This window comes from Bemisia tabaci, chromosome 1 (assembly GCF_918797505.1).
Source record: "Bemisia tabaci chromosome 1, PGI_BMITA_v3".
NCBI classification, from domain to species: Eukaryota; Metazoa; Arthropoda; class Insecta; order Hemiptera; family Aleyrodidae; genus Bemisia; species Bemisia tabaci.
Window position 1 is genome coordinate 78142758 of NC_092793.1, and position 17914 is coordinate 78160671.

General features: G+C 37.9%; 1 protein-coding gene across 5 annotated transcripts in view; it reads right to left on the reverse strand.

Moving 5' to 3' along the window:
• Positions 1–9185: 9185 nt before the first annotated feature.
• The window catches only part of dlg1 (MAGUK family member discs large 1), a 401255-nt gene continuing 392526 nt past the window's right edge, over positions 9186–17914 (reverse strand). For all 5 annotated transcript variants that reach the window (XM_019061367.2, XM_072306235.1, XM_019061369.2 and 2 more), the window contains 3 exons: positions 16042–16151; positions 15535–15626; positions 9186–13843 (listed from right to left, as the gene is read on the reverse strand). In XM_019061367.2, coding sequence (XP_018916912.1) covers positions 13737–13843; positions 15535–15626; positions 16042–16151 — 309 coding nt within the window. In that variant the 3' untranslated portion in view covers positions 9186–13736. The remainder of the gene's footprint in view (positions 13844–15534; positions 15627–16041; positions 16152–17914) is intronic.

Sequence of the window (17914 nt, forward strand, 5' to 3'; positions counted from 1 at the left end):
AAAATTAAGAGAAATGAAAGCAGAATAGTGTTTGGAAAAAAACCTCACATTCGACACACAAATCGGTCAAGGGTCAATTCCAAGCGAGCTTACTTGGTTCCGACCCTATCGGCGAAATTTCCATTTTGACCCGAAAAATTTAGTCCATGTTATCCGTGTCGATTTTTCTCGATTTGGACGGAGAAAAATATTCAAGATTTTAGTCGCATCCTACGTTGTTGGAAGCGTAGAATCGATTCAGCACGGTCCCGACTCTCGGCGAGGCTTCCTGAGCCGAGAAACAGTAAAAAACTTGTCAAAAACGAGCTCGTCTGACCACTTTTTGACTCTTCCTCTGGAGCGTTTTCAGCGGCTAGCTCGAAGCAAGGGACTTGCGGAGCTATTCCGACTGGAAAATTGCACTCGGCGGGTCAATTCCAAGCGAGCTTACTTGGTTTCGGACCGATCAGCGAACTTTAGATTTTGACGCTAAAAATTTAGTCCGTGTAACTAAATTGTCTAAAATTGTCTTGGGTCAATTCAAAGTGATTTTACTTGGTTTCGGACGCGATTGTCGAACTTTTGATTTAGACCCTAAAAATTTAGTCCATGTAAACCCTGTCGATTTTTCTCGATTTGGGACTGAGAAAAAAATGTTGAGATTTCAGTCGGATCCTATGTAGTTGGAGTCGTAGAATCGATTTCGCACGGTCACGACGAAGCTTCTTGAGCTGAGAAACAGTCAAAATTGGTCAAAAACGAGCTTTTCCGACCACTTTTTGACTCTTTCCCTGTAGCGTTTTCAGCGGATATCTCAAAGCGAGGGACTCGCGGACCTTTTTCGACTGGAAAATCGCAATTAGCGTGTTCATTCCAAGCGAGCTTATTAGGAACTCTTGTCAATTTTTCTCGATTTTGAACTGAGAAAAAAATTTCGAGATTTCAGTCGGATCCTACGTTGGAGGCGTAGAATCGATTCCGCAGAGTTCCGACTCTCGGCGAAACGTCCGAAGCCGAAAAACAGTCATAATCTGGTCAAAAACGAGCTTTTCTGACCACTTTTTGACTCGTTCTCTGGAGCGTTTTCAGCGGATATCTCGAAGCGAGAGACTCGCGGAGCTTTTTCGACTGGAAAATCGCAATCAGCGTGTAAATTCCAAGCGAGCTTACTGGGTTTCGGCCCGTTAAGTGAACTTTAGATTTTGACGCTAAAAATTTAGTCCATGTAACCATGGACTAAATTTTTCGGGTCAAAATCGAAAGTTTGCCGATCGGGCCGAAACCAAGTACTTTCGCTTATAATCAACCCGCTGAGTACGATTTTCGACTCGGAAAAGCTCCGCGAGTCCTTCGCTTCGAGCTATCCGCTGAAAACGCTCCAGAGAAAGAGTCATAAAGTGGTCAGAAAAGCTCAGTTTTGACCACTTTTTGACTGTTTCTCGGCTCAGGAAGCCTCGCCGAGAGTCGAGACCGTGCGGAATCGATTCTACGCCTCCAACTACGTAGGATCCGACTGTGATCTCGAAATTTTTTTCTCAGTCCAAAATCGAGAAAAATTGACATGGGTTCCATGGACTAAATTTTTCGGGTCAAAATCGAAAGTTCGCCCATTGGGCAAAAACCAAGTAAGCTCGCTTGGAATTGACCCGCTGAGTGGGATTTTCTAGTCGGTTCCAGAGGGGGGACGGAAAAAGCTATTTTTGCATCAAGCTCTTTTAGTCCATGAAACCCCAGTCGATTTTTCCCGATTCATTAATCCGATGAAAGAAAATAATCCGAGATTAGTATCAAATCCCATGTAGGTACTTGGAGGCGTAGAATAGATTCCGCGTGGTCCCAAGGCTCGCCGGAGCTTCCTGAACCGAGAAACAGTAAAAAACGAGTGTTGATTTCTTGACGTTTCGGGCATGGTCGAATATTCACCTCTGTGTGGTCCAGGCCTTCCATTTATAAGAAATGAACGAAAAAATTATGAAAGAATAAATATGAATGTGGTTTAATAATTTTAATTTCCGCCACCGCGCTAACTGCACTGTGTTTGACGAAATGCATTAAGTATTCATGCAGTCCTGTAGGCACTATGAGTCTCACGCCATCCGCTGCTGACCGCACTGCGTTTGACGCAATGCGTGTGAAGTATTCGAGGAGTCTTGTAGGCGCTAAATGTGTTTCATGCTGACTGGCACGGCGCGCGAAGGGCTTCTCCTTTTCAACTCAAATCCTCGTCATCATTGCTCTTTGCGCCGCGCCGCTCCAAGCCAAACTGCGTGTTTGGTTTCTCTCTCAACTATACCAATGAAAGGCGCTGTCTCTTGTATTGCTGAAAGACGAACAAATTCAACGCAAAAAATTCATTACTATATGTATACTTTAACTCTCAGGAAATGAGAGATTTTGTCGCCTTTTCTCGTTTTTAATTTTTTTTCTGAATCCGTTCTTTTTTTTTATACCTAAATTTGAAAATTTGCAAAATTTGCCGCCCCCTAAAATTGCCGCTATGGGCCGCGGCCCATGTGACCACCCCCTAAATCCGGCCCTGGATTAGGGGCTGGGGAGGAACATTTTGACGATGAAACTCCTAGGCCACGTACATCGTTTGCGGTATTCAAAAATCTCCGCTCCCATTTTACTTTTTGGCGGAGAGCAAAGCAATTTCATTCCTTGGATTTTCCACACAGTTTTCTTCACGCAGACGAAAAATCCCGGGGTTTTAAAAAATTGACGTTGAATGGTTTTCATGATAAAATAATGTATGACAGGAAGTCTGCAACGTTGCAAACTGAGATATGTGGCCTCGTAGTTTCACCGTCTATTTGGGTTCATTACTACGCAGATCGATTTTAATGTCAACCTGCAATAACCATGAGAGATGAAAAAATTTTCACTTTGTGTTCGTCGTTTTTCCATCATTTTAATCCATGAAATCGAAAAAAAAAAAAAAAAAAAAAAAAAAAAAAAAAAAAAAAAAACATTAACCATCCAATTTTCGTTGTTACAGAGAGGTTACTTCTTGGCAGCCCATGTTTTGCCGTTACGCATAAAATCGGCCACGTTTAATAGAGATACATCTAGTCGCTTTCAGTTTGAACCAGGTTTCAGGATTGAAGTTTCATTTCTTCAAAAAACTTAGGTAATGTTAAATGTGAAGTTTAACGTGCTTTCAGGCTTAACAATGTTTTCTCGACTTTGAATTTTAGCCAGGACACGATGCAAGACTAATTGTATTAAACTACTTCAAACTCTTCTCTTTTCAAAATGCTTCATGGTAACTGGTAAGTTCCTGCTGAACTTGGTCCGATTCGTTGCTCCTATGGCGTAAGGGTGTATCTCAAATTCCGCGTGAGTCCCGGCACAGTGGTTTTGAAGCAAAAAAAAAAGAAAAAATGTGACAAAAATGTACCCAAAAATGGTTTGCTCGGGGTGAGTCCATGGTACATACGTGCACACTTTAGACTCATGCGCAGGGGCTATCGTCCTTTTTTTTTTGCTGAGAATTCAAAATCTGCCGAGATTTTTTATCTAAAAGATAAAAAAAAGCGACAAAAATGTATCCAAAAATGGTTTGCAGGGGGCGAGTCTATGGTACGTCTACACGTAAAATTGCGAAGAATAAAAATCTTGACTGATCCTTTTTTCGAAATACGCGATTTGAGATTTTCATAGTAAATGCAACTTTTCCACTGATTTTGATCCGATTTTTTATTTATTTGTACATTGAATCGGTGTTGATCGGTTAACGTTTTCATTTTTCGTTCGATTCATGTCGATCACACATACCCTCTCGTTACACGCACACTTCCTTTCATACTCTTTTTTGTAATCGAAAAATTCGCCCTCTGCTGCGTCTGCGGCAATAATTGTTGTTACGAGTATGCGGTGCGTGCTGGTTTCAGGTAGTTACATACTCGACTCTTTGAAGGCGATTTGTGTGCGAGTTCGCCAGTTCTCCAACAGGGTACGCCACTTGCGCACATAAAACGCCTTCAGAGAGTCGAGTATGTAATGACCTGAAACCAGCACGCACAACATATTCGTAACAACAATTGCTGCAGACGCAGCTGAAGGCGAATTGCTCTCGCACATAAAACGCCTTCAGAGATTCGTGTATGTAATGACCTGAAACCAGCACGCGCAACATATTCGTAACAACAATTGCCGCAGACGCAGCTGAAGACGAATTTCTCAGTTTAAAAAAAAGGGTATGAAAGGAAGTGTGCGTGTTACGAGAGGGTATGTATGATCGACATGAATCGAACGAAAAATGAAAACGTTAACCGATCAACACCGATTCAATGTACAAATAAATAAAAAATCGGATCAAAATCAGTGAAAAAGTTGCATTTACTATGAAAATCTCAAATCGCGTATTTCGAAAAAAGGATCAGTCAAGATTTTATTCTTCGCAATTTTACGTGTACACGTACCATAGACTCGCCCCCTGCAAACCATTTTTGGATACATTTTTGTCGCTTTTTTTTTATCTTTTAGATAAAAAATCTCGGCAGATCTTGAATTTTCAGCAAAAAAAAAGGACGATAGCCCCTGCGCATGAGTCTAAAGAATCATTCTGAACCCAAAAATCGGCAAAATTAAGAGAAATGAAAGCAGAATAGTGTTTGGAAAAAAACCTCACATTCGACACACAAATCGGTCAAGGGTCAATTCCAAGCGAGCTTACTTGGTTCCGACCCTATCGGCGAAATTTCCATTTTGACCCGAAAAATTTAGTCCATGTTATCCGTGTCGATTTTTCTCGATTTGGACGGAGAAAAATATTCAAGATTTTAGTCGCATCCTACGTTGTTGGAAGCGTAGAATCGATTCAGCACGGTCCCGACTCTCGGCGAGGCTTCCTGAGCCGAGAAACAGTAAAAAACTTGTCAAAAACGAGTTCGTCTGACCACTTTTTGACTCTTTCTCTGGAGCGTTTTCAGCGGCTAGCTCGAAGCAAGGGACTTGCAGAGCTATTCCGACTGGAAAATTGCACTCGGCGGGTCAATTCCAAGCGAGCTTACTTGGTTTCGGACCGATCAGCGAACTTTAGATTTTGACCCTAAAAATTTAGTCCATGTAACCCCTGTCGATTTTTCTCTATTTGGGACTGAGAAAAAAATTTCGAGATTTCAGTCGCATCCTACGTAGTTGAAGGCGATGAATCGATTCCGCAAGGTCCCACCACTCGGCGAGGCTCCCTGAGCTAAGAAACAGTCAAAAATTGGTCAAAAACTAGCTTTTCTGACCACTTTTTGTCTCTTTCTTCGGAGCGTTTTCAGCGGATAGCTCGTAGCGAGGGACTCGAGGAGCTATTCCGACTGGAAAATCGCACTCGGCGGGTCAATTCCAAGCGAGCTTACTTTGTTTCGGCCCGATCGGCAAACTGTCGATTTTGACGCTAAAAATTTAGTCTATGTAACCCCTGTCGATTTTTCTCGATTTGGGACTGAGAAAAAAATGTCGAGATTTCAGTCGGATCCTACGTAGTTGGAGTCGTAGAATCGATTTCGCACGGTTACGACTCTAGGCAAGGCTTCTTGAGCCGAGAAACAGTCATAAACTGGTGAATATCAAGACCACTTTTCTGGCGAGTTTTTGCCTGTTTCTCTGGAAGATTCTTAGCATATATCTGGAAACGAGGAACTCGTGGAGCTTTTCGGACAGGGAAATCGCACTCAGCGGGTCAATTCCATGCGAGCTTACTTGGTTTCGGCCCGCTCGGTGAACTATCGATTTTCATGCTAAAAATTTAGCCCCCTGTCGATTTTTCTCGATTTTGGATTCAAAAAAAATTTCGATATTTCAGTCGGATCCTATGTACTTGGAGGTGTAGAATCGATATCGCACTGTCCGGACTCTCGGGGAGGCTTACTGAGCCGAGAAACAGTCAAAAACTAATCAATACGAGCTTCATTGGTTTCGGCCCAATGGGCGAATTTTCGAATTAACTCGAAAAATTTAGTCCATGTAACCCATGTCAATTTTTCTCGATTTAAGACTGAGAAAAAAATTTCGAGATTTTCAGTCGCATCCTTCGCAGTTGGAGTCGCAAAATCGATTCCGCACGGTCCCGACTCTCGGCGAGGCTACCTGAGCTGAGAAACAGTCAAAAAGTGGTCAAAACTGAGCTTTTCTGACCACTTTTTGACTCTTTCTCTGGAGCGTTTTCAGCAGATATCTCGAAGCGAGGGACCGACGGAGCTTTTCCCACTCAAAAATCGCACTCAATGGGTCAATTTCTAGCGAGCATACTTGGTTTCGGACGCGATCAGCGAACATTTGATTTTGACGCTAAAAATTTAGTCCATATAACCCCTGTCGATTTTCCCCGATTTGTCTGAGAAAAACATTTCAAGATTCCAGTCGCATCCTATATAGTTGGAGGCGTAGAATCGATTCCGCACAGTCTGACTGAAGTGCGAAACCACGTATCTCCTTTGCGGTGTTTCAAAATTTCCGTTCTTATTTCATCGCTTCATTGAGAAACAATCCAAATTTACGACTTTATATTTTGAGCCAAATATTCTACTTTCGAATGCGAAAAGTCATGGAGAATTTAAGTTTTATGTTGACCAGCTTCTCGAAAGAAAAATAAAATTTCTAAGGAAGTTTGCAACGTCGCAAATGGAGAAACGCCGTCCCTCATTTTGCCCAAAAATATGTATGCGTAAAATATATGGCATTATGACCTTCCTCTCTCAACTTATATTCGTCTGTATCGATAAACAATGGGACGCGTTCGCTACGGCGCCTTGATACAACTATACAACCTCGACGGATGTCCGTATTGCGTTCAAAAAATTGAAGGCGTTTTGACTCCTTGCTCATACTACCTGTAGTTGATTCGATCGACAGACGCGTTGGTCGGCGGTGACGGGGACTTGATGCAACTTTTTAAACTTGATGGATGTCCGTATCGCACCGACTGAAGTGTGAAACCAAAGTCCGTGAAGTTAACACCCCGACTTTTAAAAGTTAAAATTTTCTCTTTTGCTCATCATTGCTCATCATTTGCTTACCTCGAAAATCGGTTTCCTTTTTTTTTTTGCTGGGGCATGTACCCCCCAAAAATCGAATTTGAACTTTCAGATAGGTCATTGACCTTAGCACCCCCACTTTGTCCGATTGACCTGAAAATGGTCTCAAACGACGCAGAATCAGTTGCTCACGTTTTCTCAGCCCTTTGTTTCCTTTGCCCGAATCCTACCTCCTCCCGAAAATGAATGGCGGTTGCGAACATAGTCGGTGCGCTCCCTTTGATACGCGCCAAAATGCGGCCATTCGATTTAGAAGGGAAGTGGGGGGTTAGCAACGAAAACTAAGGGCTGAGCAAAGGTGAGCAAATGATCCTGCGTCGTTTGACACCAATTTCAGCTCAATAGGACAAAGTGGGGGAGCTGCCTTTGATGTCCCCCAAAATGCCGCCTTTCATTTTGGGGGGAAGCGGGAGGTGAGCAACGAAAACTAAGGGCTGAGCAAAGGTGAGCAAATGATTCTGCGTCGTTTGAGACCATTTTCAAGTCAATCGGACAAAGTGGGGGTGCTAAGGTCAATGACCTCTCTGAAAGTTCAAGTTCGATTTTTGGGGGGGTACATGCCTGAACAAAAAAAATGAAAGTGATTTTCCAGGTGAGCAAATGATGAGCGATGATGAGCAAAAGAGAAAATTTAAAATTTTAAAAGTCGGGGTGCTAACTTCACGGACATCAGAGATACAGCGTTTTGAAAATGACATGTAGCGTGACCGCCTCCAGGATTTTTAGCTACAAATATGTTTATCAAGGGAAAAAAAGTTAAATGAGAATTGAGTGTTTTTATTGAAAAAACTTACAAAATCTTACAGAAATTGACGAGCTTCAAGTTTCTTCATCGGATGACACGGATGACTCAACATTTGGCTGTTTTTCAAAGTATTTTTCACCACTTTGAACACAAAGCTTCAGCCGTTCTGTCCAATTCACAAGGATCATCTTTTCGAAGTCTTATTGACGGAGGGTTTTGAAGCATTTTTGAACAGCGGTTTTGATCTAGGCTATGGAATCAAACCGTGTGCCTCTCAGAAATTTTGAAGTCAGAAAAGAGCCATTCCAAAGCCTAGATCAAAACCGCTGTTCAAAAATGCTTCAAAACCCTCCGTCAAGAGGACTTCGAAAAGACGATCCTTGTGAAGTGGGCAGAACGGCTGAAGCTTTGTGTTCAAAGTGGTGAAAAATACTTCGAAAAACAGCCAAATGTTGAGTCATCCGTGTCATCCGATGAAGAAACTTGAAGTCTGTCAATTTCTGTAAGATTTTGTAAGTTTTTTCAATAGAAACACTCAATTCTCATTTAACTTTTTTTCCCTTGATAAACATATTTGTAGCTAAAAATCCTGGAGGCGGTCACGCTACATGTCATTTTCAAAACCCTGTATCTCTGTCATTTTTTTAAGCTAGAGAGTTGTTCTTGGTCTTGTTTTATTAGTAATTACGTCTACTTTAAACACACATAGACTGCAAATCGATAGCTGCTTTCGTTTGCTCAAAATCCGGAAGTGCGCTAAACTTTTTGAACACCCTATGTAAATCTCAAAGAAAAGAGAAATTATAATAATAAAGTTTGAGAGTACGTAGGTGTGGTTTTTATTTATTTGCACACAGTTCCTTCCTGCATGAATAAATCCATTGGTAAAGTACTCCCCCAAAATTTTCCTTCCTGACACCCTCCTCTATTCAGTAGATAGGAGGGATTTTTGTATTGGTGGCATGGCTTTGTACAGAAGCCTTTTTTAAGACCAAGTTTGGAATGTTCCTGTGGTATTGATTTTTTTCATTGTCATGTTAAACAACAAGTTGATAATGTTCACTGTTTCTTTATTTGTCCTTCCAAGACAAAAGGTCCCAGTGGGACTTTTTTATCACACTGTTTGAATTAGCGACGTTCATGCGGGTTCTCAATAGAGCTAATTATAGAGTATTAGTTACGTACATAATTTATAGGCGGTCCTGTCTTCGCCGCAATGGATAGAAACCGAGTTTAAATGCATTTAAATTTTGCTGCTTTAGTGCATATTGTTTTGACGTGGTAGGCACAGTTACACTAAAGCATACTTGCAAGGAACGTGTCTATGTTAAATGCATTGAAATACTTCTTCTCATGAGTGAAGAAAAGAGGAAGGAGAATCCATTTGGCCATTAGTTGAGCTTCAGTTGGATTGAAAAAAAAAGCTCTGGTTCAATAATGAAGTGATGTATTTACAAAAAAAGGGGAAAAATGTTCAACTATGACATTTCCTCTTTTCATCAATAAATTTATAAAAACATTCATAATACAAATAAGAATATATAACTTGTTTCTAATGACACATTTCATAATTACAGGAAATATACAAAACAATTCTTTTTTAGTATCAATTACGCCTAAGTTATTGAACTATAAATATTAAAAAAATTAAAACACGCTTACAATGCAATATTTACCTCAGTGTTAGGTGAGAAGGATTTAACATGATTCTCTCGGACATTGCACAAACAGTGAAAACACTATAACAAGACTTTGTACCTTGATTGATTCAATCCCCAGAAATCAATCAAAAATTTCAATCGAAAGATTATTTAAATATTTATCTCTAACCTGTCATTCTTGCCAGCTAAACAAAATGACGTTGAATGATAAGGAATAAAAAAAACTCCATCATTTACGATGGAATATTCGAAGGAAAATTGTACTTTTTGCATTATGGAACCACTATTTCTAGCTCATTTTTTAAACGACATACATTCCATTATGTTACCCATGCAGATAGGTGCTTATACGGATGAGCTGGAAACAAGTAGTAGTTCCTCACTGCAAAATGAAGTCAAATTCATGTGCTTCAATATTTATCCACTATTTAAAGTCATTAGGACAACAACCGTGTAATTTCATTTGTTTGTCTGTTGCATTCTGCATACATGTCTCTAATGCTGGTGATTTTTTCCCCAGGCGCCTGCACAGAAGCTGGTTGTTTTGGCAACAATACTTTCCCTCAATCCTTATATGTTCACTCTTTCGATACATAAGTTAAAAATTAGAACAAAAATGTTCGCTACTTGAAATAATCAATCTCTATACTAATGCACTTAGGGCAGAGCCTAGTGTGGAATTTTGTTATTTCAAGAATGAAGTACCTGTCTTTCTCTAATATGGGGCATGAGTGCGCTAAGAACCTTTGCTTCGTGGATAGATCAGGAGGGCAGCATTATTCATATGAGTAATCCCTGTAGCAAACAACTGGGAAAGCTAGAGGCAAAGTCTTCTGTAGTGAAAAAAAATTTAAGAGAAATCAGGGCATCATGAATACATTGACATTTAACTCATTATGACTTTCAACAGGTGGAACAGTTGACATGCCATTTCATTACAAAAACTAGAGGGTACTCTTCAAGAAGCCAACTTGATTCTCTTGTGTTGGCGATGACAGTCCCTGATGCAGATAAAAGCTATTAAGAATGTATCCATGCACTTGGCTTTGTTATGTTGAACACTACCTGACTAATTTCTAACTTAATCTTGATTTTAAGCTTTACATTGAAGTACATACAAACTACAGTTTGAATACAGAAGCTAAAAACAGATTTGGAATTGAAACGGAATTGATAAATTCAAAACGCTACCAAGGAGTTCAAAAATGCCTCAGTTTTCAAAAATATGCTACGACATGACATAATTGTTCAACTTGATAATCAAGAGCTAAAAGAAATCATGCTGGTTGCCAGAATAAAACGATTTTATGGAAAATTTTGAGGTGATGAACCAAAATACTCAAACGCCAAAAGTCAACAAAACATCACGATGGCTCGATTCCTTCTAAGGCTTAATGCTCTGTTTTGACGAAGATGCAGAACCTGTCACGCCCACTTTTGTCAAATTGTCCAGAAACTGATTAATCAAATATAAAAAGGTTGTGCAAATCTTCAAAAGAGCACTGACATAAGAGGAATTAGCAAAGGTAAACTACTCCATCTACAGGTGTTTTAAACTTGCCATCAATATGCCTTCTTTGATCCTTTCATTTGCCTTTCCATAAAAAACTACACAAACTTAAATTTCTGTCAGTCAAGAAACACATTTATTCACAGGAAAGATGTTGGAAGTGTTGGTTACAATTCACAAAAAAAATATGATAATAAAATAACAATTGTCATAACAAATAATAATACTGATTCACAAAAACATGAGCAGCACCAGACTGTTGAGAGAAATCACCAGACTGGCCTCATAAGGAAATACCAGTTGATTTCAAACTAAAATTACGTAAAACAGTTACAAAAAAGATAGTTTGATCCACTTTCCAATCCTCTTTCATTTTTCGCCTCTTCTGTTTCCAAGAGGACTTAATTCAAAGGAGCAAAATAATTGTCACGCACATACAATCGTGCACAATGTGTTTACTACCGATAATTGTCAGTAAAATCAAATTTTTAACTAAACAATCCATGAACGTCTTTTTTTAGGACTTTAAAGTTATCTTTACCACATTAATTCAAGAATGGTAATAGTAGGTAAATAGTAGGTGGTAATAGTAGGCCCTGATTTCTAAAAATAAAAAAAATTTAATGATGTATTACACTGTTTTTAACGAGTCCGAAAAGGCTGACCCTCTTGAATCTGTCAATCATACATAGCTAAAACGGCACATAGAATTCTGGTTGTTTGCTTCAAACGTTTATTAGTAACTGACTATGGAACGGCATCCTTCGATAAGTGGAAGCTCAAGCTCTACACTGGACTCCGGATTATTTGGATTCATGGGGACCAAGCCGACCCGGATTATAAAAAAATCTAGATACTCCACAGAGAAAATAATTAATTCTCAATTACATACGAAAATTAATGAATTAGAGCTTATAACGTGTTTGAAAGGATTATTGTATCTTAATAAAATGTATTCCTCTACATTGGTTGTGAACACACAACACCACCACGACCACTTGTTCGGTCGATTTGCATAAACCAGAGTTCGTATCAAACAATCGGATGTCTATTGTATTATGCTTATCATGCCTTCTTTCCAATTTAAGATCTTTTTTTTAAACGGCTTTATTTCAGGGCACCACAGTTGCTTAGAATGAAAAATCATTTGTACCATGACTTGCGGCAATTAAAAGTTTCTATTTGTTAACATTAGCTCAAACAGAATTGATGCGCATGGCTAATGCTTTAAAAGAGAGAGATTTTATCTGAACATCGTTAACCTCACTTATTTTTATATAACTTTAAAAACGATTTCATCAATAATTGCACACTTAATAGCCAACGGAATACATGTGAAGCGAAAAAGCATTGAAATTTCCTCTTTTGTCAAAGTACATAGAAAAAATAAAGTACGTATATCAAATTGCTTGAATTTTCATCATCCAACTTCCATGATAATTTCTTGCTTCTTTCTTTCATAAATTACTGAAAAACTTGATAGAGATTATTTCATGTATTATAAGGCAACAAGGCAAATTGAACCTTATATGATTTTTTTTGCTTTGTTGTCTCCAAAATTACATTAAAACTTTGTTTCTTTTGCTTTTGGAACCGTTGCATCACAAATAAGACAGAAAAAAGAATTCACTATAATTTTTAAAAACAAATTTACTTATTAGCTGGTAGTTTAGATTTACTAAAGGCAGAGATATGTAAGCCAAGTTTCTCCTGCGTTTCTTCATTTCATCGCCCTCATGACATATGGACATAACTACTTTTTGCGATGAGCCCTGTGGTCCATAGAACTCAATGATTGCCCGGGCTCATCTCAGTGTGTACATGCACCTTTTAGTCAACCGAACGCCAATTTATTACACTTCATAGTGATTCATCGCAGTAGTTTGGCTTCTTGATCAAACTATATCCTATCTTCTAAGCTTTGTGGGTTGGAGAGCTAGAATTTTTACGGGATAAACAAACCGGTTTTGATACAAGGTATCTCAATAAGAAGTGGTTGATATTCAAACATACCCTAGTAAATTTTTAGCTAAGATTTGCAATAAATTTGCAGATATTACCATGGGCAAAAAGTTCACAAATCAATGAAGTGGTGATAAACGATAAAATAAAAAAAAATAAAATAACATTTATGCTGAAACAATCGTGGAGCAAGAAATAGGAAAGTTCTTGCTTGTACATAGAATGCACTAGAAGTTACATACAAAACTCAGCATGGATATTTGATCGAATAATTTAAAAATAGGACTTGAATATTAAAATATGCACAGGGGTAGGTACTAATAAAAGTAGAAATTCGATAGAATAAAATGTTTTGTATAACAATGATTAGCCCTATTTTGAGCTTCACTACCTACTGGGTTAGTGAGAACACAGATCTTTTACAATGGGTAGCAGCCATACATTTCATAACGATCAGATCAGTCAGTAAAATGACAGGGTAATCTTCGTCACTTGCAACAGTCAAAATAGTAAAATTTAATTATTTGCAACAGGTAAATTTCAGATACAGTTTTTACTCTTTTTGTCTAGCGGCAGTCTTGATACAGTGACCGGGTCTTGTGTTCAGGCACCATCTTTTATCTACGGTATCATGCAAATCTTTCTATAATGGTAATAAAACTTAATGTGATATCTAAAAATCTAGAGGGGAAACCTCAATTAAGAGCTATTGAGCCTTTTACTAACAACAGCTAGGGAACATTGTCCCAAAAAAATAATCAACAAAATTTTCAGCACGATTGTGCACGAATTAATTTAGGTGGGTACCGATTCTTCATTTCAAGATGAGATTCATGGGCTTGTTAAAGTTACAGCGCTTCTTTGGAGGGCACCCATATTGTTGGGCCACTATGTTCATTGATGACCTCTTTTATCTTGCCGTAGATTTCCTCAGGTGTGTCCCCTTGAACGATTGCTGAAAATAATTTAATAACATTTGTTATTTTAAATAGTATTCATTATGCCTTGATGTAATGTCTTGATGAAGGTCTACAATACCTTCATCTTAGAGTTTAAAAACTACCAGGATAGTGTGAAAGCAAGATCTAATGTGCTTTCATGCTTGAATTGGAATTGGCAAAAATCAAATTCTTGTTCAGCGAGGCACTTCTCTGATCTAAAAATTAACGCTCTTTCGCTACGCACTACCTAAGGGTACTAATTTAGTTTCCTTAAAAAGATAACTCTAAACACGCTTAACAATCCAAGTTTTCAGAAAAACGAGGAATGCAATGCCATACAGCATGCACTCAGTCTTTTAAGCCCAATAAAATTTGGACCCTACAGAAAAATATCTCTTCATTAACAAAACTACAATTGCAAGTGCATTAGCATATTGTAAAACTGAAACTGGGGTACTGCGATGCTGCTGGGATTGTACAATTACTTTTACACATTAATGAATATGAACTGCTTTCAAAACTTTGAAAGTGCATACCTAAACGTCTGCTTCTAGGGTTACAATGATTTTTTATCGGCTTATTTTATATTTTAGCAAAATCACTTGACGGTTATGTGCAAAGCATTTCTAAGGGCTAATCATAAAAGTTTATCAAATTTCCATAAAATGTTCAGAATGTTCACATAGTACTTTAAAACCTTAAAAAACGATTGAAATTTCGTGTAGGCCTAATTTTGGTTGTCTAAATTTAGTTTGCACACCTGAGAAATGACAGAAAAAGATGAAAAAATGTGTTCGTTATAATGATGCGTACATTGAGAAGCAGGCTCAAATCAACTTCGTACTTTTTGGTGAGGAATAAATTCTTGTTAGAACCTGTGGGCGGCAACTTTGCTCCCTCCATTTAAACCCTCATAACTACGTAAATTTTTGAGCAAACAAGATGATTTAGTCTCAATAAGCCTGTTGCTAACTTCAGCTAGAGCAAAAAGAAGAAATGTTTTTTAAAGAAAATTGCTCTAGAATCACGATGAATGCACCAGGAAAGTCTGAAATACACTTCTAAATGCACAATCTGTGTAAAAAATATGCGTTTTTTTAAAGCTTCCCACTTGAAAAATGATACTGCAGCACAGTTGAACGTTTTGTAAGAGGTGTCGTTCCATCCAACCCTTGCGCACCGGAATGCTACACAATAATTAACACGGCTAACACTTTCAAATCAGGAGGAAGCACCATGATCTTTCTCAGGGAAAGAAAAATGTAAATGTAAACATGCCAGTTGATATAATCCTGTCTCGCTGCGTGTATTTAGGCATGTTGGCGTTTTAGTGTCGTTACTGTGTGGCTTCCTGGTGTGCACGGGTTGGATGGAACGACACCTCTTACAAAATGTTCACCAGTGCTGCAGTATAGTTTTTGAAGTGGAAAGCTTAGAAAACCTCATATTTTTTACACAGATTTTGCACTTAGAGGAGTATTTCAGACTTTCCCGATGTGTTCATAGTGATTTTAGAGCAATTTTCTATAGCAAACAACTCTTCTTTTCGCTCTAGCTGAAGTTTGGCCCATAGACCAAGAATGATGAAAGGTTTTAAATGAGATCAAAATTAGCTCAATAAAAGAAAAAAAAAAAAAAAACAGCATTAGCCCTGAAAGTTTCGGAATGCCCTATGTGAAGTGTAATATTATTATTTGCCAGATACCTGTGAAATACGGCTTAAATTCAGATTCGATTTTAGCGGCTCTGTTGAACGTTTTGGTCGCCTGGTCCTCTGTTATCCTCTTGTTCATTTCCCTGAAAATTGATTCAAGAGATATTACAAAAATGAGACCAAAGATAAAATAAAAAATAAAAATAAGATCAAATAAACTACCATGAAAGTTCTTCTTAGGTAATAAAGTTGATGCACAGTCAGGGAGGATGGAAAAATTATTTTTCACCCAATAAAAGAGCTCAACAAGACCACATCTTTTGCCAAGTACAGTTCAAATCAGTTTCATATCAGTTTGTATCAAATCAGTTGCTCATAGAGAATGCAAAATAAAAGAAAGGGTATGATGAGAGTGAAAGAAGCTGATTGAAGGACCCTAATCCTGTAGCTCTCTTTGCAGGTTTTTTCTTAAAATCAAGGAATATCTTCATTAAATTTTCCTTTCTTTTTACAGGAGGATAAGGTAAACATTGAGAAGGTATTTCACTAAATACTTACATAATAGATTCTATTGACTTAGGTTTGATGAATACAGCGATTGGGTGAAGTTGGGCAACCATTAGTCGTTTGATCGCATTACCACTAACATCTAATATGCAATGCTTGCCCTGAAATAATTGGAACGAATTATACGATTAGCTGAAAAAATACATGATGGTCAAAATACTTTCACAGATAGATGAAAAACATGTTGCAAAAACGGAAAACTCTTTCTTGACACGGTCAGCAATTGCTATTACGTACTGAATTTTTCTTTAAAATAATTGACAATGGCTATTCAGCATTCACATTACAGACATCGCTGATGAAGGAGAGTTAAATGAAAAGTAAGAGTGTACCTTTTTTGTCACTTCAAAATCTTTACGAGGGGTAAAAAAAAATGAAGTTTTTGGCCAAAAATTGATTTGTTTATTGAGGTCCTCGAGAAATAAATGGACTTGTGAGTTTTTTTCTCATGAAAATCATGCAGTTAGTATTTCATTTTTGAGAAAAAAATAGTAATATTGTTGCTGACTAAAATCCAATTACACCGTTAGAGAGGTCTCTTTTTCAAAATTTCAACAGTCTATTGATTTTTTTAATTTGAAGCAGCCGATTGTATACAAGTTGAATTTTATTGCAATCACATCAAGAAATTTCCCACCAACTCGGATGATTAGTTCCCCTGAATTTGTCTCTGCTATTTTTAAGCTCAAAATAACATGTAAATCATTAGAAAGGTCACATCCTCAGCTTTCTATCGATATATTATGTTTTGAATTGTGAGCAACTAGAAACCGGATATTAAGTATTTTTCGATGCCAGGTCAAAAATAGAAAAAATGTAGGTGGCTCCTGCTAAATTCAATTCTTTGCTGCCAAAGTGCACTAAATTCCAGTTTGTTTGGGTCCTTCCTAGTATTCTCTTGAAAAAAAAAAAAAAAAAAAAACCATGGTGCCTCACTTGAACGAAGTCTCTTCATCATTGCAGTCAAGTCAGTTTTTCTATGTTCAAAACATTTTTTAATAACTTTAACATTGATTTCTATTTTTTAAAAAGTTGAAAATCTTAAATCTGATGGGTACAGAAGAAGTTTAGAATGACTGGTTAGGAGATGATATGGTGGATGTTTTGCAGCCATCTAAAAAACGAGACAATCTTCTAGGAAACACACTTTTAAGCCTCTAGAAAACTTTATTTTTAAAAATTCGACTGTCAAAAAAACTAGTGGGCGATGGAAAAAAAATATGGCCGTGTTTGGTTTTAGGCCAAGTTTCTTGAGAGGAGACCCAGTGACATCGAATGTTACCAAATTTCTTTGAATCATACATTTTTTCACAGAAGAATGGTTGTACTTATTCTCTTGAAAATCTCAGAAAATTGCCTCTGTGGCTTACAGAAGACGTATTTCGTTTGCAAGCGACACTTGCAACAATGTCATTTGGTTTGAGGTTGTTTTGTGTAATAGGGGCAGGACTTACTTTCACTCACAAAATTTTAAGGCCCTCAAAGCAACATTGCTTGGAAAATTGCAACATTCTCAGAAGTAAGTTCTTTTTGTGTCATTTTCTAAAGCAGCGCTAGAGAATACGGTTTCCAGTCGCAATCTTGAGTGCTTGATCTCCCATCTTGTTGTTTTCTCATTGGTTGTTAAGAATTGAGAAAAAAAACAGGATACATTTTGTTGTTTTGAACAAAACACATTTATTATATTCCTAAAGTTTTCAAGAGAATTGGTACAGCTGGTCACTTGTAAGAAACCAAATTGTTCGATATAATTTGGCAACAGCTGATGCCACTAGGTTCTCTTTCAAGAAACACCTTACCTTTGAAGGATTTGATCCTACTTTGCCCTGGACCTCAAAGAAAATCATAACCAAGCCACCGATGA